Genomic DNA, 25,576 nt, shown 5'->3' with positions numbered 1-25,576 from the left:
GAGATTGATCAGCCCATTGAAGATAATCAGCTGTCTTGACTCTGAGGCTGACAAATTTTCAGTCGTTTTCCAAAAATGTGGCTTCCTCACACTCTTCATTGATATCTTTGTCTACTGACTTGTCAGTCATTTGTCAGTGTTGTATCTGACTTTTTAATCACAGAGACTGAGTCAGCTTGGTTCTCAAGTTTTTTGGGGGGCTTAGAGATCTGAAGCAGAATCATCCTTTGAGATATTGTCGAGGAACGTTGCCATGGTTACGGTATGATGATTTTTAATCTGTCGACTCCCTCTCCCTGTCTCTCAAGAAAGATAGATGAGAGATCGCGAGGGAGGGTATTATATCAAGGTTTTCTTTTGTCGGTCTTTTGATACATTTACTTGCTTGGCTTAATGTGTAAAACTCCATCTTCAGCTGTGGTTTTTTGGGCAAGTGACATGTGACAGCTCCATTTGAGAAATGATGATTAGAGCTTTGAGGCGATGGGTTTGACAGATTGAAGATTTACTTAGCAATTTATAAATATTGACTCTGACATCAAGGCTATAAACCATCATGTCTACTAGTACATGTTGCTCTTCTAATGTTAGGAATCGATCTTGCAGCTGATAGCCTATAAATTCTTAGAATGCTGAGTTTTGCTGAACTAAGGGTGGGATTTCACGGAGCACGCGAACAATTTGCGAAGGACGCGAATGGCAGAATCCAGCATTCGCATTTTGGTCTGCAAAAGATCGCCAAACGAATGTGAGGGTTCGGAAGCGTCGTCAATTGTTCGCGAATGTCGTTTTTACTTCGGCGAGAATTTCAAAAAAGTTTGAAATTTTCTGCGAACCTTTTCCGCACACTTGGTCGTGATTTGCTCGTGAATTGTTCTCGAAAGTGTCTTTAAAGCCTCGTCATATGCGCAAGACCTTCGCAAGACACGCGCGATGTTCGCAAAATGTTCGTGAAACCCCAAACAGACTCCGAACCTTTGGAGAATGTCTCGCGTATGTTACGCGAAATCTGCGAAGTTTTTCCGATCATTTTACGACGTAATCGCAAACTGTTCGCGTACCTTTTGAGACATTCTCGCGAACGTTTAGCGCACGTTTGGGGGATGTATGACCTATACGTTTTCTACAAATAAAAATCGTAGCATACACCTAAACATCAAACAATTATTAACAACTATAGTAACAAAAGAAATTAAAGACTAGCAAAGAGAAAGAAATGTTTGATATACAAAAAAAAATCACAGAATACAGTTAAAATTAATCTAAAGTATGTACAATTTTATTTGAAGTATAGAGATTATGTGTTGGAGGAACTGCAACAAAAAAAAAGATCATATGCTTTACTAGGGAGATACGTCCTAGGAAAAAAAATGTAGGCAAGCACACAATAGAAAAATGAGAGAAAAAGAAAGGAGAAATAGAGGAAAGAAAAAAATTCAACTCAAGACAGCTTCCACCTCTCCTTGGGTACATTTTCTCCCATGATTATTGAAAATTTTTCGTTGTTCGCATTTCCGTCGCGTGTTCGTCGTGTACGTAACATGCTGTACTTTAGCAATGATACACACGACATTCGCACATACGTCGTGGAAACTTCGCACAGATTGCGCAAGAATAGTTTTCGGCTTCATTGTCGGAAAACATTCGGAGAAAAACTTTTTCCGAATGTTGGATTTTGTCATTTGCGTCCTTCGCAAATCGTTCGCGTGCTCCGTGAAATCCCACCCTAAGGATTCATTTGTGGAAAATTTACGTTTTGATTCTACTGACTCTTTTTATGGCAGTTGCCTCAAGTCACCCTAACACTTGCACGCAGTTGGGTTACTTTACACATGGTTTGCCCATTGGCAAGTACCATTTCATGCCGATGCAGAGAAACATGTGGCAACATGCAGGAGGATGCTGGCGAGTGCTTGAAATGTGTGGCACAATTTTCAACATGTTCATATTTTGGCACAACTAAATTTTATGAGCAACTTTCGTGAACTCTTCTTGAACTATGCGCAAAATAGTCTTTCCAGTCTGTGCCATAGACCTAGTGGCATTCAGTTCACAGTCAAGTTCATGACTAAGTTCGCAATTAATTAGTTGTGCAAACTTTGTGTATTATTAGTGGGCATACTTCCTGCACAGTTGTTGTATGACAGATGCATATTAAAGTTTCAAACCATGAAATGCATCTTGGTCTTCCCTCCGTGCCCCAGGAACATTGTACCATTGTATGTGTAATGGATCTTCTGTGGTCCACATCTGCTACTGCCAGTGGGTATCTGGTCAAGATCAAGTTATGCATCACTCAGGCACACATGATGATCAAGTTTACTGTCTCAGGCCTTTGCTGAAGTGTTGTCAGAAAACATTTGAACCTGAAATTAAAATATGTAATATACATTGTAGGTTCCAATTAATAGTATAAATTTAATATACTGATGTGATAATAATATGATAATGGTAGTAGAATTTCTAATAGAAATAAGCAAATTTAAAAAAAAAATCCAACAAAATCAACACATTACAGAAAACTTAAGGCAGAATGTTCAGATATAGTATTCCTTTGAGCCATGATGGCAAAGACATTTTTCACAACCCTCCTGACATTGCTGAACCTATGGTTAATAATACAACTAGGTACTAATAAATGATAATTACATAAAGCAAGAATGCAGGAGTGCTTTATGCAATGTTTCAAAGTGCATTAGAAAGATTACAAGAAATTAAAACACACAACATTGACAGAAGGAATGGGATTACTACTGCATAGAATTACTACAACGTAAGTATCAGAATCGTAACTAAATAAGTTATAAATATGTCGTAAGTGTAGATTTTAAATGAGTTCCAAGGACTGGATATCACAGATGTGGGATGGTGAGAGTTCCATAATCTAGGTGCTATTGTATGTGAAGGCATAAATCACCAAAGCTGGTTTTGGTGCGAGGTTTGGACCAGGACCTAGTTGAATATGGGCTTGGGCTTGTTGTAGATGATCGCTCTGTGAACTTGGGACCAATGAGAGTAGGGTTTCATCAGCCACAGTTTGAGAGCAAAGGCATCATCACCAATAAAGTGGTTCGTAGGAATGGGCCTGTCATCGTTCAAGATTGGCCTATCATCGTTCGGGATTGACTCTGGTCTAGGCAGTCCTGCTTTGTTCCTATGTTCTGCTTTGTGCATGTTGCAGTGCTTCCTAGTTCTTCTATCGGAGGTGCCACCCTCTGCTCAAACATCCACATACAGGAATCTGTATCATGCGTCTGCAACAGCCATTAGTACAATGCTGTGAAATCCTTTGTAGTTGAAGTACAGTGATCCTGACTTTGATGGCTCTTTGATGGCCACCCGTGTGTTTTCCATCTATAGCTCCAAAGCAATTGTGGTGGTTCCATCTTGCGCTGAACCTTGGAGCCACATCTTTCCATTGATGATGATGATGATGATGATGATGATGATGATAATGATGATGATGATGATAATAGCAGTAATAATAATAATGATAATAATAACAATAATAATAATAATGATGATGATGATGATGATAATCAATAATAAAAATGATAATAATGATACTGATAATAATAATGACAACAACAACAATAATAATGATAATGGTAATGATAATGATAATGATGATAATTAATAATGAATCAAGTCTTGAGTGCAGAAACTATATCTAATACATTTCACTGTGCGGCAAAAGCTTCTTTATGCTGTTTTGCTGCACTGTCCTAGATATTTTAACTAAATGAATATTAAATCAAATCCATGAAACATATCAACCTACAATACTAAGAAATGTACTCAACAGAGCAAATGAAAAAAAAAATAATAATCTATTACTGTAATAAAGCAATCTGAAAAATGTATGAGTGTGGGGAAACAAATACAGGAGGAATTGTGAATTGTCAGAAATCATCTGTGATCTTCTGTGCAAATTTAAGGAAAATTTGAATATGGTTAACACTTAATAATAATGATAATCACAGTTTAGTTTATGTAGTGCATATAACAAATCAGTGTTCCCAATGCACTTTGCAATCATCCATTTTATACAAGCTAACACAAAATGTATCAACAAATTACATTCAAAATAACAACAAAATGAATACATTAAAGATACAACACACAACATAAAAGCTGTATGCACTATAACACACGAATATAACTTTAAAAATCTGACATAAATGTAAGCTTACATAGATAAGGCTGCTTACAGACTGCCTTACATATGTTATTCATGATCTAATGGCACAATTGATCAAGATTCTGTGAAAATATTTGGGTATGATTTGGGGGTATTTAGACAGCCATTTATTGTAATGGGATGTAAATTGATATGTGTTGTTTCATACAAAAATTGTACTCATATGTCTGCAGACTGAGATTAAAGCTGAAATGAGAATAATTCATAACTGTTTTAACAACCCACCTCTTACCAACTCCCCAACTCTTTTAAATGTCCAGAAGTGGGAGATGATGAATCAAGCAATGAGGACACACTCAGTGACTCGGACAAGTCTGATCTCTCTGACATCGAGGTGAGTCTATGAAAACCTTTCAGACTGGCAAAACTCGGTTTGAGTTGCCATGTTAGGAAACATATTTCACGCTTATTGAGTTATCTTGGTTTGTGTGAAAGCAAACTTTGATAAAGTTTCCCTAAAAATGTGTATGTTAGGTCATAGATGGCCAGTCATGGTCCAGAGATGTTTTCACATTTAATCTTGCTTAATTCTGCATGCGTACTAGCGTTCTAAGGGGTTCGATATCTGATCATGTTTTAGGAGGCAGTGTTTAGCCCTTTCATTTACAGCCGCGGACAGACGGTGCCCTCCTCAGATGTATAAGTATGGTACATGCATATAAATGGGTCATGGACTTTTGCATGTTTGTGTACAGGGAACTGTATAATATAGGATTGACAGGTCATTAACTTGTGATGCAGCTGTTGCAGTTTGCAGCTGGTAGGGGGACTCAAAACAGAAACTTTGTCAGGAAACACAGTTCTGAATTAAAGTGCAACTGAGAAACGTTATGTAGTCAGAAGTATACTCTGTTACAACTTACCCATCCATCCATCAATTCATTTGCTTGAAAGATCATTAGAGGCCAAACCTTACAACTATTTTGCATCAGTTAATGTTTCATAGACTTACAAATGTACTTGAAGCTAAATTTTTATTTCTGATAGTGTTATACCATGTAAACATTGCCAATGAGCAGTTGAGGTATGTCATCAAGTATTCTGATGGGCTTAAATGCAGATATTGTTGATTTAGTCATCGAAGATATTCCTCGATCACCTTGCAAATTTTGCTTCTCGTAAGTGTCCTTTCTCAAGGATGTACAGTATGTCAGGTTAAACTAGGTCAAACTGCATGGAGCGCAGTTACCCTTTTATTGGAGGTTTCCCCTCCTATGCGGCAGGACAAGCGTGTCACAGCACTTGCCCTATAATTAACTTAAGTGTCGAATGCGAAAGTTCCACATCGCAGCAATTGATGAGGCAGGGGCCCTGCATGGAATGTTTCAGACCTGACAGGCGGAAGTGATTTAAAACCCCTGGGCCGGAAAATTCAAGCTGCCTGGTAGAAAGAGGATGTGCTGTGGGAAGTAAATTGGAAGCATGCCGCGGGGGAACGAATTCGTCTGAAATATCTGACGATGCGTCGCATGTGCATTTCATAAACTTGTTTACCCCACGTATTATGATATTCTGCCTTCATTATGTATTACAGTTAATTATATTTGTTTGAATGCAAACATTTACTTCAAAAGACATGAAAGGGCTTTTGCCATCCGTAATTATCACTTTTGCCCCATCTCAAGTTTGTGTGTTGTGGTTTATTTTAGTCAGTGTAGGAGTGCCGTATACATGTAGCATGGTGTCATGCTCAACTCCGACCAATTCCAACCGTTATTCTTGGTACAAAAGGGGAGGGAATTCTCAAGTGACATGGGGTAGTTTTTTATTTCTCTTTCAAAAACTTTGAGGTGTATTACTTTAAGATTTTATACACAATGTTGGAAGACATAGTTCTTCAACCATGCAAAATATTGTGACATTTGCAAAAGGGATATACGACCTTTAAACCCTTGTCTCTGGAGTTTCCCCAATGAAATACATTGTATATACACATTTTTTTCCTTTCTTCAGTCAGCTGACCAGTACACTGACACCGAGACTGAGTCAGAGTTCACTGGAGGTCAGCCGAGGCAGACGGCTGATACCACGGCAACGTCAACAAACAAGGTGAGCCCCAAGTGTTTAAAAGGACATATGACACTTGATGCGGTGTGAAAAAAAGACTCAACTGTGTTATCTTAAAAAGAAATCATGGTAATATTATGGTTAAACTTCTGGGAATGACGTCTCTCCAGAATCCTTGTGCTGTTCAAATGTCACATGTGTGTAATACTCAGAGTTGCCCTTTCTTAGATTTTCCCATGTGACCAGTAGGCACTTAACGAGACACCAAAATGCGGTTGCTCTGTTACAGGCTAAAATTTGATGTTTGGGGTGTAAGAAGGCAAAGTTGCCTACAGTAGTTCTACTGTTCCGTCTTTTAGTATGATGGTTCAATCATTCATTTGACCCTCGTAAATTTCAGATCCTGTCATCAAATTATGTGTCAAATTTGAAAAAAGGGATGTCTCACAACATCTTAATGGGTTTGAGATGCCGATTACATGATTTGCTTGAGCATAATCAAAACAATTTTCAGGGTAGGCACTTGATGAGTTGAACAACGATAAGTTTCAGTGATACATTTATGTGTATGTATCATCCATGTGATTTTAACATGTCAGAATAATGGGAGTCAAAAGGATTTAGAGATTTTGGCAAGAAGACTTCTCAGCAATTTGTGAACTAATATTAGGTACTGTAAACGAAGAGGGGCCCAGTTTATTTTTTGCTTCAGAGGAGTTGTGTAGGTGGGAGTAAGATTTACTTGCTGATATTTACATTGTAAATCTTTTTTCAAGTACCTTGTGATGTTTGGACTTGAGTGACCTGTGCATGATTCAAAGTCGTTTGTGTCTGGCCTTGCTCACAAGCCCGAAGTGTGTGTGTTGGCATGCGGTATGCCCCTTGTCTGTGTGCACCAGTTTGTTAGCGGTTTTCCCTTTTAATTAGCCCTGTTCAAACTTTACCACTAGAGGGCCCCCTTTCCAATTTATGCCCTGTACCCACACCATTCCCCAGCCCGAAGGATTTTCCACATTTGTTACGAGGCTTATGATATATCAATTTGCAAAGTATGTTTTAGTCCTCGCACAGTTTCTTGAATGTAATTGCTCTCGATTTATTTGCAGGCCAGGAGTGGTGCTCTTTGTTCAGAGTTCAAATCTGTCAGCAAAAGTTTGTTGTTTTTATAGAGTAAGAAAGATTTCAGCCTACACTCTAAGTAGCAAAGCTTCTACCCTATACCAGAGATGATGTAGGAAGCCCGAAACACATGAAATGTGGAAGAAGATTACATGAGGTCACTCAAAAACTGAACTAGCAAAATTAGATGATTATACTTTATAATGAAGAACATTTCTTGTCATTTTCAGTTCCATATAACCAAATCTATCTAATGGCTTTGAGAGTGTCCTTTCTCCACCCCAAGTTTGGGTGAGTTTTGAAAACCTAATTGCTGGTCCTTAGAATAGTAGAAAACTTATGGAATTTTATATTTTCAATACGCAAAGAGAAAATGGGAAACATGATGAATTGTAGCAAGAACCTTATTTGCAGGGGGGTGCTCTTTTTTTTTTTTTTGTTACTCCACGTAACACTGTGCTGCATGTTGTCTTCGTCCTAATCGCATCCCACGTAACATTAGAGTGACTCCGAAGACTCGGACGGAGGTCTGTTCGATGACGAAGATAGCCAGCCGTCAGCACCCGCCAAGGTACTGCCATCATGCATCAGAGTCATGTTGCTGTCGTAGTTTTTCATCCGCTCTTTTAATTATGAATTTCTTTCATCATTAGTATCTCATGCCGACTAGGTGTTTTTAATCACTCCCAGTCATACCGTATATTGGAGGTCATTTTTTTTTCTTTCAAAAACATGTAATATCCTTCATTAGTGGTACCTCTTTTTGAGAGTAAAAGCAAGTAATTGACACCTGCCTGTAGATTACATATCCTTTTTTGTCAATCTCTTGCCAAAATGTGTCAAACATCCAAACATCTTGTGTTTAAAATTTAGGAATATCACATTATTTTATTTCCAAAAAGCGAGACTCAATTTTTTTTTTTTTTAATTGTGTTGTCAGACAATGGTGAACATGTGATCTACACCTGATTGTAAATCTAAAAACAAGCATTTGCTGAAAATATGGCAACGGTGCCTTTGACTATCTACTTTTGAACAAGAGATGGAGCTCTAACCTTTATGGGGAAAACATTTGAAGAACATGCAAAGTGCTTCATTGGCTTCTGTGTTGATTGGCGCCTGGTATTTGATTATGCGCTGATTTGTTATTATCAAGTGATGTTATATTTTTTATCCAGCTTCTTCTGCACAAATGCACTGCATGATTTGATCTGTTTTCCATGCACAAGACACACACCTACAAAAAATGAACAAGAATTACCTTGATGATAAATATTTCTCTTCAAATATTTATGATTTTGATCGCAAACCCCCGCAAGCATGACCCAAGTATCATGTTACCATCCTGGATGAATGGTTAATGGGACAGTTGGTCGTCCAGTCTTCAGAATTTTTATTCAAGCCTGTCAGTTGTCGGAGAACAGCGATATCATTGAAGGAATATTCATGTAAAATACTACATTTGTTAGGATGAGCTGAAGCTTTTTTAACACTCTCTTTGACCTGTACATGTTTGAACTCTAAAAGTGTATCTATATATGTATGTGGACATAAACTAGTGGTAAACATATTGGGGAAAAAATGTTTTCATTTCTAAAAAAATGATGTGCATTGTATTAAAATGGTTGTTTTGCTGCACAATAAGGGACTTCTCTCATTATAGTTTTCTTATGGTGGACTACTATTATGTATCTCCTGAAAATTGACCACCTCTCTGGTGCACATGTAGGAGTAATGTCGCTACGTCATTATGGAGTCACAGATGTCAACTGTTACTTTCTTGCAGTATTTTGTACCAGTTTTGTTTGTTTTTTCCTTAAATATTGCATGTTTCATGGAAAATGTTTTTTTTCCGATTTTGTTTATACACATGTTTCTGGCAAGAAACGTAACAATACTGTTTAAAAAAAGAAAAGAATATGTGCTTCTTCAGCACTCGTAATATTGCATACTCTGTTTTACTTGCCATCCCTGTGGAATAATGATTAAAAGTAAACATTTGAATTATACTGTACATGATTAAACACGTGTGTGTTATCTTTCTGTTTGAGTGTTGACTTTGTTTTTTGGTTTTCTTTTTTTTTTCTAAATCCTTTTTGACTGTGAGCAGCCAATGAACTTCCAGGATGAGCTGGCAGCCAAGTTGGGAGGCGGAGCTCCGAGAGCAGCTGCCTCTGCCGAGGCTCCAGCAGAACAGAACGGTGAGATTTGCCGAATTACTGTACAGTTGCAAAAAGAAGCACTTGAGAGTAAATATGTGTATAAAGACATTAAAGACCCAGTGCAGTGGGGAGACCATGTGATGAGAAGGCTTGCCAAACTCAAGATATATTTGAGAATCCCCGTAATACTGTATACGCCATATATTTCGCTAGTCTAAATTTTCACGAATCGGGAATTCCCAACGATTTCGCGAGTGGTTAAATTCGCGATCGTGGAGTTCTGTACTGAACGTAAAATGTACATACGTACAAGTACATCACATCCACATCGGGTTCAGAGTCAATATTTTCGCGTGTCTTTATTTTTGCGAATAGCACCTGACTTGCGAAATTCGCAAAAATATAAACCTCGCGAAATATTCGGTGAATACAGTAACTCGGGTACAGCTTTATGCACAGCACACACACAGCTGGAGAACCTTGATTGTGGAGTTTTAGAGTAATAATGAGCGTACCCTTTGGTGCACATGTTCACTGACGTACTATTCTGTTCAAGCAGGCCTATGCTAGTCTTGTTTTGTTTTATTTTGTTTTGTTTTGTTTTGTTTTGTTTTGTTTTAACCTTTTCTGTGCTGGTGAGTTAAAAGTGTTCTAATTTCTCACACAACCCCATAGACAGGGAATTAATGTGGCATGCAAAGGGTTAATTTACCCTGTGGGCAGGGAATGAAGGTCAATTCAATTGGGCCAACCCTCTCCCCCATGCTACAGAGTCCTCAACTTGCTATCTCTAATTCTGCTTGTTATTGAATTATAGTTTGAGTTTTTATAAAACAAATAACCCCTTTTTGCATAGGCTGCTATCAGATGCTTTTCAATGGGATCATGATAGATGTACACAAAAAGTTGTCAGCAATATGAAATCAAATGATATATATCACGTGATGCAAAAATCAAATAAGCTGTACTGTTTCAATAAATGTTATCAGTGGTGTGCCTAAAATGGCCGAATTGTGGGAGAGTTATGCAGCCAAGTTCATAGCCACAAGCACACATCACCACAGTGCAGCGTAATCGCAGACACTTAAAGTCTTTGAATTTGGCCCACGACATGCAGAAGCTGAGGTCTACCATTTGTAAAATCTGTGATGAATGAACATATTTCAGAAGCAACTAGTTAAATCTTGTCTCTAAGAACGAGACAAACATGCCACTTTCTCCCTGCTCTTATATGGCAGCATAACTGTTAAACTAGAGACTGTTGAAGCCATATTCATTTATGTAGTGCAGGCATTATTCATGAATGCCACAAAATATAGTATTTGGTCCCACGTGTGTGTGTATGTGTGTGTGTGTGTGTGTGTGTGTGTTTCAAGCATCATTGATTATATATAATGCATCTTGGCCCTATTGCATAACAAGATGCAATCAGACATAAGGCAGAAAATCAACCATAAGTCAGGTATCAACCAGTCAGAATTCAGAGACTCGCATTTGATATTCTGACTTAGATTTGTTCTCAACTTTTTTTTGCAACAGGATTCTGGTCAAACTTTGTGTTTGTGCCTTTCAGCCATTATTCATGATCGTTTCCCATCCCCCCTGAAGAACAGGATCATATAAAATTTTCGCAATAAAGCCTGAAATATGAGGAGATAACTGTATTTTTCTCAATAAACCGTAACTGTAGACGGTTTGGGCTGGAAACATTTTTATTTTAACTATTGTCCACATATTGTATATTCAACAATACTTAACATCGATTTTACCGATTCAAATTTTTACAGTGGTTGTTTCTATCCCTAACTCACATTTTAGAATTATTTTAAAGCACTAATGCAGAGTTTTTGTTTCATCTGCAAATGGTAAATTATGCCGTAGGGTAAGGAAACCAAAGCCCAAATATAACCTTGGATCAAGTGAATGTAGCAGTGTTTTATAATTTCACATTTCTATCATAGTAAAGGAGCACTTCACTTACCCATTTCAGAAAGCGGGGTGAATAATATTACCCGTAACATATGTCTCAGTAATAAGTCAGTGGATTGACGTGTACGTTTCATAAAGAATGATATTTTATGAAATTGTCCTTATATTTTCTTTATAATGTTGTCCAAAATGACATCATAAAGTGTGGAAGTCTTCTCATCTAGCAATGATAGCAGCAAAACTTTACAAATTCATAACGTTTGAATCAGTTGTCCAATCGTCCTCAAACTTTCACTGATGTATTCTACAAGCATTGCAGCTTTCACTCAATCCACATTTATATTTTGGCTGTGGTTTCCTTTGCTTTCTTATTCATATGCGTGACAGTACTAGCTCTTGCATTTGTATGTTTGTTTGTGTTTCAGATGACAGCAGAAATCGCTCCGTGTCGGAAGATAGCAAAGAGTCATCACACAGCTCCAAGAAGGGCACTCGGAGGAAGAAGCTTCCCATGGAGGGAGAAAAGAGGAGCAAGAAAAAGAGATCACCATCCAAGACAGAAGGTAAGAAGTTTGTATTTGGAGGAATACTGCAGTAGTATGCCATCTCTGATTGCTCAAGACATGTAGTCCTGTCTGTCTGTCTGTCTCTCACTCTTCCCCCCCTCTCTCTCTCTCTTGCTGTCTTTTTTCTGTTCCATTTGTCTATAATTCTGTCTATCTATCTATATATCTGATTGTCTGTCCAACTGTCTGCTTATCCATCTGTTTATCAACTTATATATCTCTGTATAAAAATGTCTATTTCGTTGTCCTTTCATCTATCTACTTGTCTATCTATCTCTCAGTTCATCTGTCTATAAATCTGTCAGTCTGTCTATCTCTATATGAATCTATCTATCTCTCTCTCTCTGTAAGTGTCTATCTCTTTGTATGTCCATCTGTCTGCTTGTCAGTCTATTATCTAATCTGTCTATCTCTCCATTCGTCTGTCTATAAGTCTCAGTCTATCTGTCTATCTCCTTTTCTGTCCATCTATCTGCCTATCCATCTATCTCTCAATTCATCGGTCTATGAGTCTGTTCGGTCATCTATCTACTGTAAAAGTTGATATTTTCGCGCGACTAATTTTTCGCGGTCGGCCGGGTAAGAGGAGTATCACATGTTTTTAATTCCGCGGAATCAAGACGTCAACTAATGGAACACATGGCAAGCAAAAATATTCGCGTGCTTTTATTTTCGCGCTAGTTTCTGGTTGCGCGAAATGCGCGAAAGTTTCAACACCGCGAAAATTTCCACTTTTACAGTATTTCATTTTCTGTTCCATCCATCTATAAGTCCATCTATCTCTCAATACATCTGTCTGTGGTCTGTTTGTCTGTCTATCAATCTCATCTGCCCATCTCTGTATCTACCTGTTCGTATATATCTCTCTGTTCATCTGGTTATCTGTCTGTCTGTCAGTTTGGCTGTCTATCTATTCATCTTTCTGTCTTTCTATCTGTCCATCTGGCCAGCTAGCTACACATAGCTCACTTTCTAAAAACAGCCATAGATGCAGACGACAGGGGATGACCAAGTGTCTTAATCTTTCAAGCGTCAATCAGCATTTTCTTCTTTTTTTTTGCACAACATCTATTGGTCTTCAGTGTACATGTACAATGTATCTATCTCTCCATCTCCCTCTTTATCTCTCTCCTAGAGAAGTGCATTGACCCATTAGAATAATGGCACCTAAATTGCATTTCATTTATTCTGCATATTCCTTGCCAGAGAAAAGTTGTGCTTTTCACATAGTGACTATAAGTTTGTGAGCTTGTGAATTGAGATGTCTGGTCTCAATAGTCAAATTGCCCTCAATTCAGTGTTGAATCTCTACCACAATTCTCTCTGTTCTGGTCACATCAGGATGTCAGTATGCAAGATACCTCTGTAGCTGTTCAAAATATTCTGTAGGATAGGCAAGGATTTCAGAGTCAGTGTTACTGCTCAAACTGTGGCTAAGTGCCAGAATAGAATAGCGCCCTCTTGTGTCTGGAAAGTGTGTTCCAATACTTGTAGTCTTCAAAACTCCGTTGGAAGGGAGCTGCCTTGTGAAATTAGCAGACATGCAGATTGTAACAATGTCTTCTTCGTTTTTTTTTATCCATAGAGGGAGCTATTTTCACACTGTAACAGTACCATTAGCAATTTAGCTAGATTTGTTCAGCCTACATAAGGCTCTGTGACGTGAGACAACAGTATTTCCAGTACGAATTTGAATTCTTTTGTCATCAAAAATGCTGCCTCCATGTCAGAGGTGTAATTTTCTGTGGATGTATTAACTGAAAATATTCTTTCAAAATGCACCCCCCCCCCTAAAAAAAAAAAAAAAATGTAGCATGAGAACTAAAGTATTCCATGCTTCCCCTGTTATGAAATTAAAATACTGTAGAAGATATCTTGTATAGGACAACCCCAAGTCAATCATTCAATGCTAAATAATAACTACCAGTAGATTGCCGCTTCTCCTTCCTCTTAGATATCTGCCAGACGGTGTTTCTTCACCCCATCAGAATTTGTCCATTGTATACTCTGCCTGATGACAAAACTCGTTTTCCATACATCGCTATCAAGAGTATCAAACTATGTGAATCAATTAGCCATGCATTCACATTGGTTGTGAGACATTTCTCAATGTGATAATGAATTTAGTGAGAAAATCAGCCAGGTATTCGATAGTATCCAATAGTGTAGAAACCAAGTTATCCCTGATGGAGTTTTAACCAAATGGGGATAGCTCTCCATAATTAGTCCACTTTGAAACAAGGAATTGGTCAGAGGAGTAGAAGGGAAGGGGTTAAAGAAGTAATCCTTCCCGGGGGGAATATCAGCTAGAGAGTGACACCACAGAGGTGCCTTAGTGAGTAATGAGGGGCAGGGGCGTGGCCAGTAGAGGGTGCAGGGATTTGGCCAGGGGGGCGCTGAGCCGAGCCCCAAACTGGCAAGGAAGCTTTCCATTTATCTACATGTGAGTGATGCAGAGAAGATTAGTGTGAGGGTCCAGACTTAATTTATTTTCTTCAGGAGAACTAGGACAATTGAAACTGGTTTCTAACCCACCCAATCTCCGCAACAACCCCTACCCCCATTAAAAATATAGAGTGTTAAAGACTCATATATTGGTCCTATTCTACAAATCTATTCATTACATTAACCACACAATAAATTACATCTTCATACAGTTTTGCTTCTTATTCCATTCTTGCGATGACACGGGTCTTCCAGATCGAGACTAGTGGCTGACCTGTGGAATTAAAGCATTAGCTCTCCAAGGGGTGCGCTTACGTGCCACTAAAATGAAAAATATTGGATGTACTAATTGTAATTCATTCATTGGGACTTTGTGCAGAGGATGGAATGTGAGGAGGGAGCTACACCAAGTGGGTCAAACGTCAAGGTGGATTATATCTTTTGATAATACATCGAGGATTATTCTGTGCACAACATCTTGACAAGTGCAAAACAGGTTGTGGAGAACCTCTCACGTAAGAAAAAAAAAAAGAGGCAAAAACCAAATTTGAAGTACCATTTTCCAGATAATGTGGAAGGATTAAAAATGAAAAGAACTCTAAGATATTTAGTATTCTACATAAATTATTTGAATGGTAAAATTTCAATGTCTTTTTGTTTTTATATCGAACATTGTCTCCACAATGCAAATAGGTACAGACTGAGTCATACAGCCCAGACATCAATTATGTGGGAGGGGGGAAGGGGGGGGGGGGGGGAGAAACCAAGTAGAGATATTTATGGTACTGTAAAGTGGAAATTTTTGTGGTGTTGAAATTTTCGCGCATTTTGCGCAACCAGAAACTAGCACAAAAATGAAAGTACATGAATATTTTGCTTTCCATATGTTCCAGTAGTTGATGTCTTGATTCCGCGGAATGAAAAACATGCGAAACTCTTCTTACTCTGCCAAGCACGAAAAATTAGTCATATGAAAATATCCACTTTTACAGTAGTTTAAGGAGTTCACCAAGGATAGCTTCAGAGGAACAGTGACTCAAAAGTCACAGCAGCACTCAAAAGTCTTTTGTCTTAGCTATGATTAATACTCTTTAGAGGCACATACAATGTATGCAGCATACATGGTTTCTTGCAAGCCGATTCAAGGCTGTAATTATCTTTCCCCCTTTTTCTTTTCCTCTCCACAAAATGCCTCATCACGCTGAGCACACTTTTGAAAGTATGTCCTTTCTCAACAACGTTGCAAAACAAGGAAGATGACTGGCCAACTAAAACCCATTGTGTGTAGAAATCTTGCGTTCTTGAGTTCAAGAAGATTAAAAAAAAAGAATATGCTTTAATAGATGCTGCATTGTTTAGAGGATCATTTTCTTTTTCCGGGGGGTGGGGGGGGGGGGGATGTGAGTTCATCATAAGACTTGCGATTTGCTTGAACACTCATCTTCCCTGAGTGTAAGACAGGCATGTTAAATATGGCATGTCATCTGCTGCCGTACATTCAGTGATATCATATTTTTGTATCTTAGTGAAAGAACCATGGCCCAAATTATGAGGCTTTGCATATGATCGAGGATATTTCTGCAAAGAGAGAGCCGCATTAGGGTATTAATACGTACGTGGGCCGGTGCGGGCTAAATTTACGTCGCCTACAATGTATTTGTGGGGGTTTCTTTCGGGGTGGGGGTGGGGGGAGGGGGAACGGCTGGCAAGCGGAGCGCAGGCACGTTGCGACATGGATGGGTCGTTGATGATGAGGAGGAGTCACATTAGACGAGTGCCAGATGCTGCCAAATGATCGTTAGTCATGCAGATTCCTTGATCTCATGGAAATTAGACGTAGTGACAAAGAAGAAAACTGAAATTGATGATAGCAAAGGGCAGCGTGTGATCTATGCATGTCAGCTCAGATTAGATGTGATCCGTATCCATGCTTGTTGGACTGTTAAATCCAGCTGCCTCTTTTGATTATTTGATATCCTCAATGTTCTTGTTTGTGCGTGGTCAAGTTTCATCTGTACTACTTTGCATTGGAACATAGATTTAGTTTTTTTGTTGTTTTTTTTTTGGGGGGGGTATAATTTTCATGTCAATGAATGGAATCAAACAAAACACACAGAAAAAAATCTCTACTGAGATTTAAGTTGAAGGGACTTGCTTTGAAACATGATGGTTGGATAATTGTCTCATTGAAGGGAAGTAAACTGATGCTAACTAACATAATTGTGATATTCATCTTACAAGTACATGCAGTAATAATCAGAAAGACAATCGATTTGTAGAAAAGTTTACATTCATGTGTATCTAGGCCTGCCAGTTTGCTTGTGGTTTGTAAAAGAGTTCACTATTCAGAGGTGAACTCCTAGGAGTGGAGACAGAGTTTGCTTGGCAATCAAGATGTCTGAAAAACCAAATTCGAGCGCATTTTAGACGTAAAAGAAATCATTTTGGCACTGACAGAGATGTACTCTTTCTCACCATGCCATTCCAGATTACAGATATCTGCTATGACCAGGCATTCATGAAGTGAAATGTCAATGACATGCCATTGTAAGGCAGCTGGAAAGATGTTAATAAGCACCACAGAATCTAGAAACAGAAGGAGGTTCAGGAAACTTGTAATGCTGTGACCAAGTTTTGGGGTAGTTCTAAATCTCTGTGCTGTAGTACTGCCAGTTGCCTGATACATGTACAAACTGTATGTGTGGATGGAGGTGACAAGAATAAGAAGAGCTTACAAAACATACCGACTGCCCTGTGAATGACACCTTACAATAAATATGTTAGAGCTCAATTTTCACCAGAGATGGGAGAGAGAAAAAGAATCATAATCTCTTCCTATTTGTCTATTCCTTCCCTCTCTAGAGTCTTTCCTTCTTCCCTTTCTCTTTCTTTCTGTATTTTCTCATATATTTCCTTCTCTGCCTCTTCCTTCTCACAAGTATTGTTCCTTCCTCTGTCCTTTGTAGTTCAGCCTCCCTTGAATGTTACCATTTATATGGGTTAGAAATGTTGAGATATTTATCCCCAATTTGTCCGTGTAGATATGATTTGTGAATTATAGAATAATTATTTTTGTGTCTTTGTATCATGTTTGAACTATGTATGATATGATCTGTTTGGTATTTATGTAATTTATGTTCACCTGGATGGCAGTGATTTGTTGTTGTTGTTGGGAAAACACTAATAAAGAATATTTGTATCTGTATCTGTGTAATAAATGTATCTGTATCTGTATCTGTATTTATATCTGTATAATGTGTCTGTATCTGAATCTGTATCTTAATCTGTGTCTGTATCTGAATCTCTATCTGAATCTGTATCTGAATTTTGTTTGTTTGTATGTATGTATCTGTTTTTATCTGTATCTTATTTTATCTTTATCTGTCTTTTGTGTTTCCACTCTAGAAGAGAATCCGTTTGGAGAGCAGCCGGGCCAAGAGGAGGCGGAGGCCGAGGACTCACCGTTTGGTAGGAAGGGTCTCTTCAGCAGCTCCGGTGGTGGGCTCTTTGACGATGACAAGGAGGATGAGGTGGGTTTTAACCGTCAGTGTGCTGTGAGTGCTGATTGGCAGAGAAAACCCCGTAGCATTGTACACACTGTCTATAGTCCCTGGCACAGAAAGGGTTAACCAAGCTTTTCTAGGGGTCCTTCTTTCTTTCTTACTTTCCTGTGCCTCTTTTCATGTGTAATTTTTGTATGAAACAGATGCACATTTGTCTCCGAATGCAAATTGTATCAAGGGGCAAGTTTAGATTACTCCCTTTGCCTGACTTCTTTTTCTATTACTTCTCTTTCTATTCTGAATCTCCTCCTCCAAGTTGGCACATTAAGGCAAAATGATGCTTGTATGTGGCATCACAGTAATTAATTCCTTCCTTCTGAAATTATATGAACCATGAACTTCTGTAGCTGCCAAGTGTGCGCAGTGTGGAGCTGGTTCTTTAAACAATCTGATACAGTGACTACGTTGTCTGCGTGGCTTCATTTTACGTGCAATATTGCATTGCATTTTTTTCTTTCTTTTTGCTTCCTAATTGCTAAGACGATAGTGTAACCATTCCAAAGCCCTTTATTGTGATCATCATAGATTTCATTACTTGCCTGGATTCTTTGTAAGCACTTGCTTAATAGCTATTTTTCTTGATTGAGGCCAAGCTTTGGTTACTCAGTACTTGCGAGATCAATGTCGTTTGAGGTGAAACGGCATATATATTTCAGGAGGATATCTTCAGCCTTCCGAATGATCTTGGTATCCAAATGTCCTTATCATTTTTGAAGCATTCTTGAGATTTGGAAGGTCTGCCCCTCTGAGTAATTGCAAAAAAGAAAAGATTTTATAAAGTACTACAGCGACATTTGTATCAGTGCTGTTGGCAATGATATTATCAAAGAAATGAGGCAATATGCTGTCGTTGTGTATGTTTTGCTGCAAGACGTTAGTAAAGTTTATGTGATTGAGAATGGCATTAGTTTAGATTTATTACAATGTGCAGAGAGTATTGTCCTGGGATGTGTGAACTGTTATCACATAGGACCATCGTAAGTACTCTCCACTCCAGGCCCAGTCTAGCAGCAGTCAATGTGTCTGGTTGTCTAGGCCTTTCATGCGCCAAAATTAGATGCGTCGGGATAAAGAAGACATGAAAACCTACACCAGTGGCACTATCACTTTATTGAATTATGTTCATTATCCCCTGCAGTGACATAAGCGTTCTCTAGTAAACTCAGTGACTGATTTTGACTGGGATTATATTTGACATTTGCTGAGAGTTTTGTTGAGGACCTAAAATCCCCCCATTCAAATTGGTATGCCTCTTCTCTGTCTCAGCATCCATTTGAAGTTATTAAACAATTTTGGCTTTTGACATATTAGAGAGTTAAATTGAATGGAGTAACTTCTTTAAGAAGACTGTGAAGAGCAAAATCTGCAGAAATCCAGTTGTCACCATACAGTGACATTGTGCCAAATTCAGCATGATTGTTATTATCAACCAAATGTGTTGGGAAATTTGTGAGAAAAGTGACCTGATCTACTCTTTAGTTTTAATAGCAAATTTTAGTTTCCCGAAAGATGAGCATGTATATCACAAAATGCAAGATCATATGAATATTAAGTGCTGAAGTGAGTTAAATCAAAGGAGTAGGTCACTTCATGCATAATTTCCCGACCAAAATGAGTGAATGTCATGATTCTGCATGTGCAATGCATAAAGAACAACATTCATGCACATGTATGCAGCCGATGAAAAAATGAAATCGACTCATTACGAGAAAAAAAAAACGCTTTTTCAACTTTATTTCGTCAATGCACACTAATCTGTGAGTCAAAGTCTCATCCATGCATTTCAAGTATGTGCGAGCAAACACACAAGCACGCATACACATACATACACACAAACAAACGTGTGCAAATGTAGGAGATGCATGTGTTCATCAAAAACTGTGGTGACACATTACGTGGCTCAGTGAACAGTGGTTTTTAGACTTTACATGACGCTTGACAGGTGACTAATGAGGCTTGACGACACATCCCCGTCGATTCAGAAAAGAGAGACTAACCTCTTCCTAATCGCCCATTTTGTGGATCGGTTGGTTCACAAATAAATTGGGCAGGTTTGGAGAACGAAGAAACACATATGTACTCGGAAGAGAATTTCAAGGGGAGACACATTTCCTTTGTATAAGGCATCTTGTGTTACCATCAGCATTCAGGTGGCTTTAGCCAGTTTGCAAAGGGAGGGGAAGAGATGGATTTGAAAAAATGCCGTAGAGCCGCCACTTTTGGATCGTCACTATTCTTCCAGGAGTGTTGACTGCAATTCTCGGCACACTTATCTCACGTGAATCAGCACTTGAAGTTGATGAAGGCTGAGTATGCACGGTAAGTCTGAGTACCCAGTATGCAGGGTAAACAACGGTTATCCCCAACTTCCCGATCCCGCTTTTGTTAGATTTGCCGGGGTACCCATCTTCGAATCGTTTGTCACCAAGACAGACGACATCCTGCCGAGGATACACGAGGAGCATCCCGGCGTATTTTTACCCCCTCGATGATAGGTCTCGGATGTCGCCTCTTAGGGTCGCGAGGTTGCAGTTTGAGGAGATGCTAAGAGCTTTTTGGTGTCTTTAGCCCTTGTGGGAGGCAGACCGGCTCAATTGTGAAACGAGGAGCAGTTGCCGATAATTGGGCTTTGTGAGCAAAGACTAGCACTTTAGTTCTCCCTATTCCCCAGCATCAGATGCTGGTAGTTCAGCAATGCATTGGACCCAGTTAGTCTCACATTTCAGGCACTATCATAGACTCCTTATACCAAGAATAGTTCAAACAAAGCCTAATTGAGCAAACCAGTGATGAGGAAGGAGAGCTAGGAGAAGGAATGCTCCTCAACGAGACATTAAAGAGATAAGTACAGCTGTGTGTGTCCTCTGTCACGCTGTCGGTACATCTCTCATCGTTCACGGTGATGAGTGTGACAGTGGGCTAGGCGTGGCCGACAGCTCTCTGGGTCAGACAGTGCATTTTATGCTAGGTGGGATGGCCCTAGACTTCCCTCCCCACGCAGCGAGCAAGGATGTCTTCGTCTGCATGGCCACCTGCGGCGACAAGCATGCCATCATGCGCCTGGACCACGGCACCTTTTCGATCACGGTCGAGGGCTGCCGAAACGTGTCGCCGATCCGCAAGTGGATTTCAAAGTCTTGCCGGAGGGTGCCCAGCACCATCAAGCGCATCAAGTCGCACCGAGCCTTGGTTGGTGGTTTTCTTCTCAAACGCCCTGATTGGGATTGTATCGGGGTGGACGTTGTCGTGATATATGTAGCTCGGTTTTCATGGGGCAGACCCAACTCAAGTGCGGGGAAGATGCGCCCTAGACTTTTTGTTCCACACTGTTCCTTTTTCACAGGAAGTTTTCATGTTTGGCAGAAGCATATTGTGTTAAATTTACTCTATTTTGTTCGCCTTTTTTTTTTTGATGAGTGGAATATTAAATGCAAGATGTACCCAAGTTATCTAGGACACTTCCAGTGCAAATTATCAGCATCTTGGTAATGTTACATCCTGCCTTTTTGTTTGTTTGTTTGATTATTTGTTGATGGTGTCTTTTATTTGATTTATTGTTTTGTTTCCAGGCAGGAAGTGGTTCCAGATCTGTTGCATGGATTTCTGGTTTATTTCAAAGTGTCAGTTGTATATAGCATGTGTCCTTTTTCGTCAAGAAGCAGAAATATTAATTGCAATGTTTTCTCAAAAATGTCTCTTTTTATCACGTCTTTCTCCAATCCTAGGGAGGACTTTTTGATGAAAAGCCTTCTGCCCCCAGAAAGGAGGTGACATCAGATCACGTGTATGAAGACATTGTTGGTAAGTCAAGAGCTGTCTAACATCCATTGTCCCACAGAACGTGTCAAATACCCAACTTGGACATCCTGCTCCTGTAAAGAAAGATATATTCGCGGCATGAAATTTTTGGGAATTGGAGCCAATGGCTTCTTTCGCAGCATGAAATTTTTGCGAATTGCCACTGGCATTCAATACATACAGTGCAGACAAGAATTTTCATGTCCATTTTAATTTTGCAATCTTTGCTCTCACAAAATTTGCAAAATTAAAATGCACACAAACATTCCTTGTTTTTCAGCAATTTAAGTCCAATTGCAATTTTTTTTTCTTCATGCCCCTTCTGAAGTTAGCAAATCTTTTAGTTAAAATTACAATAAGAGCTGATTTATAGGTATTCCCTCTTTATGAATATTTTTTTTAACTTTTTTATATCTTTTTTATTGTGAAGTTTTGTAATGTGCAGGTGGCATAAGAAAGTTTTCCAAGTTTTCATACCAAGTAGTCCTACTCAAACTCATTCATCAACTTTCCTTTGGCATAAAAGATTTCTTGGCTCTAGTTAACACATAAATGTATTAAACAAGTTGCAGTTACCATCGATACCAGAGGTATCTTCCATTCTTTTTTTTTTTTTTTTATACCCCCGCCAAACGAAGTTTGAAGGGGGTATATAAGAATCAGCGGACGGTCGGTCGGGCGGTCGGTCGGGCGGTCGGGCGGTCGGGCGGTCGGGCGGTCGGTCGGGCGGTCGGTCCGTTGCAAATCTTGCGTCGCGAACTACTTCCTCAGTTTTCAACCGATTCCCATAAAACTTGGCACAGATGTGTGCCTTGGGTTGTAGATGTGCAAGACGTATTTTTTGACAGTACCCAAAAGTACGTTGCCATGGTAACGGCATATTATGGGCAAAAATGGGTACAAATCTTGCGTCGCGAACTACTTCCTCAGTTTTCAACCGATTCCCATAAAACTTGGCACAGATGTGTGCCTTGGGTTGTAGATGTGCAAGACGTATTTTTTGACAGTACTCAAAAGTACGTTGCCATGGTAACGGCATATTATGGGCAAAAATGGGTACAAATCTTGCGTCGCGAACTCCTCCCACAGTTTTTGATCAATTTTTATGAAATTAGGTACAGATGTTCATCTGAATATGTTAATGTGCAAGACACATATTTCCGCAGTGGCAAAAAGTGCGTTGCCATGGTAACGGCATGTTATTGGTAAAATATAGGGCAAAATGCTTCATGGCAAAACTGCTTCATTAGTGTTCTTCCAATTCTCATGGAATTCATATTGAATGTTTGTCTTAGGATATAGGTCAGCATGACACATTTCTTGACAGTGACAAAAAGTATGTTGCCATGGTAACAGCTCACATATTATGAGCCAAAATGATGGAAAATTTTGTGTTGCAAACTACTTCCTCAGTTTTTGCCCAATTTCCATGAAACTTGGTACAGACGTGTGCCTTTGGTTGTAGATGTGCAAGACGCATTTTTCGATAGTACCCGAAAGTACGTTGCCATGGTAACGGCATATTAATGGCAGAAGATCAAGGAAAGATCTTGCGGATTTAACTACTTCCTCAGTTTTTTGACCAAAGCTTATCAAATGTTGTTTTGACCAAAGCTTATGAAATGTTGTTTGACGGGGGTATAACCAGTCGCTGTAGCGACATTTCTAGTTTTTTTTTTTTTTTTGGGGGGGGGGGGGAGGGTGACTGGGTGCAGTTTGTCTCAAATTGAGTAGCAATTTGTTGAATATAAAGAGGACCATTTTTTTTTCTCTCTTGAAAAGAGTCCCTGTGGATATCCCAGCCATGAATAAGAGGCCCTCCAACTATTTGCAAGTAGCAACATTTGGCGGCAAAAGATAAGAACCCTCTTGATAAGATGTGTTATATTAATAAGTCATCATTTTGTTTTTTGCTAATATGTGGCTACACATCAGCATCCTTAAAGGAATGATATAGTTTTGGTTGAGATGGTGGATTCAGATTTTAATTTTTCTGTGAGATGATAAGAAACCACTTATGAAATACTAAAGATCATACAATTTGTAACAATTTCAAGAAAATTTTAAAGTTTATTTCATGAAAATCGGTTTTGAAATGGCTGAGATATCCAAAAACAAAGTAAAACAGAGTGGCTGTCAAAACTAACTTTCATCTAATAAACTTTTAATTTCTGGTACAATTGTATGCTCTTTCATATTTCATAAGAGGTTTGTCATCACTTCACACAAAAAAAGTTCGAAACCTGAAGCCTCATATCAGCCAAAACTACAACCATACCATCCCTATAAGTCTGCTTTGTGATTGTATGTTTTAGACTTGCTAGCATCTCAACATTATTGATAAGCGGAAAGAACAGGATGAAAACAGCTGTAGCCCAAATTTACAAATTATCAGAGAGATTCAATTCTTGCAGTGAACACTTGTTGGATCACACAGTGTTAGATTGAAGTGGTAAAATGGACAAAACATCTTAGGAGAGAGAGATTTATAGCACTATACTGTCTTTATTCAGTTCTCTCTTTTTTTATCCAAAAATAATTTTTCATGCCACTGGCATGCCATAGCATTCCAAGAAGGTGTAGTGTGGCTTTGAGGTTGGAATAACATCAAGGCAGAGGAGGAGACAGGATTCTTTTTACAGGAGTACATAATTGTAGATGCTCTTCTTCTTCTCTCGTGGGTCGGTACTGGGCATGACACACTTCCGTGGAGATGGCCCACATTTCCTGGCAATTCTCTTGGATATTGAGATCTTGTTTCATGCAGGCATTGTTCCATGGTGTGGATGTGCATATTGCAACTGATTGACAAATTGCCTTACATTGACGTAAAATCGAAATGGATATATTCATATTGTTTTTGTTCATCAATCCCATACCACGGTCCCAGGTTTGGGCTTGAAAGACAACAATATGTGAAATGAAGGCAAAGTTTCTGTCACTACAGCTAGTCACCTCCGTAAAACTGATGTGTCAATGTTTCCATGGTTGTCAATAGGGAATTGTTTTTGTTGTTGTTGGGTTGTTTTGTTGGCTTTTATTTTTGGGAGGGGGGGGGGGGGGGCTTGTATTTTTTTTATTGTTTTTTGTGGAGTTTATTTCTCCCAATTCAGCCTGATTCACCCGCAGATTGCCCCGGCAAGAACATCCTGTGTCGCTATAGGGCGCCAGCTAACACGAGATTAAAGTCCCCCGCTTTGCGATGGGATGCCTCAGCCGCAGAGTGGTGCCGGTGGCATTATCTTTTGAATACTCCGTACTCCAACAGAATACTTAGTCATTGTGAGGCATTGGCAAAGAGGATCAAGTTTTACAGCTACCGGTTAGCTACTGCTATAAGCCCATTGACACTTTGCAACAAGTTTGCATCACTCTAAGAGTTCGTAAAGCTTCTGATCAGAGGGAAAAACTACACACCCCCACCCCCCCCCCCCCCCCCAAAAAAAAATGAAACCCATGCAACGAGTAGGGAATATGGCATTTCCCTTTCACACTCTAAAAATTAGATCACCAAACTTTCTCATAGTTATCACAACAGTCATCATAAAATCATCACGGAAATTTAAAAAAAAATGTATAGTACTTTTTACAAATGACTGATATTTTTTTCTCACATGTGACTTGTGGAGTCTGACATGCAGGGAATAACTTCTCTACACATTGTACGATCATGTTGCAGTGATGTGTGTGTTCAGAACTATCTTTTAATCCTGACTGCAAAGTCATTTATGTTCATTTTATACTGAAGTCACAACTTAAGTGGCATCAAAGCGTGATATACAGATG

At 39.1% G+C, this 25,576-nt stretch overlaps 1 protein-coding gene across 1 annotated transcript in view; it reads left to right on the top strand.

The window, feature by feature from the left end:
* The window catches only part of LOC139720020 (WASH complex subunit 2-like), a gene marked incomplete at its 3' end in the record, with an annotated part of 111,798 nt that overhangs the window by 66,195 nt on the left and 20,027 nt on the right, over positions 1-25,576 (top strand). Inside the window, exons 7-13 of the mRNA XM_071631395.1 lie at positions 4,462-4,535; positions 6,155-6,250; positions 7,830-7,898; positions 9,438-9,528; positions 11,844-11,981; positions 17,835-17,959; positions 21,718-21,793. Coding sequence (XP_071487496.1) covers positions 4,462-4,535; positions 6,155-6,250; positions 7,830-7,898; positions 9,438-9,528; positions 11,844-11,981; positions 17,835-17,959; positions 21,718-21,793 — 669 coding nt within the window. The remainder of the gene's footprint in view (positions 1-4,461; positions 4,536-6,154; positions 6,251-7,829; positions 7,899-9,437; positions 9,529-11,843; positions 11,982-17,834; positions 17,960-21,717; positions 21,794-25,576) is intronic.

This window comes from Diadema antillarum, unplaced genomic scaffold (assembly GCF_040938485.1).
Source record: "Diadema antillarum isolate AM-2024a unplaced genomic scaffold, OU_Dant_1.0 scf00000119, whole genome shotgun sequence".
Taxonomy (NCBI): domain Eukaryota; kingdom Metazoa; phylum Echinodermata; class Echinoidea; order Diadematoida; family Diadematidae; genus Diadema; species Diadema antillarum.
The sequence above is the reverse complement of the archived record's forward strand: the minus strand, read 5'-3'. Positions and strand labels throughout refer to the sequence as shown.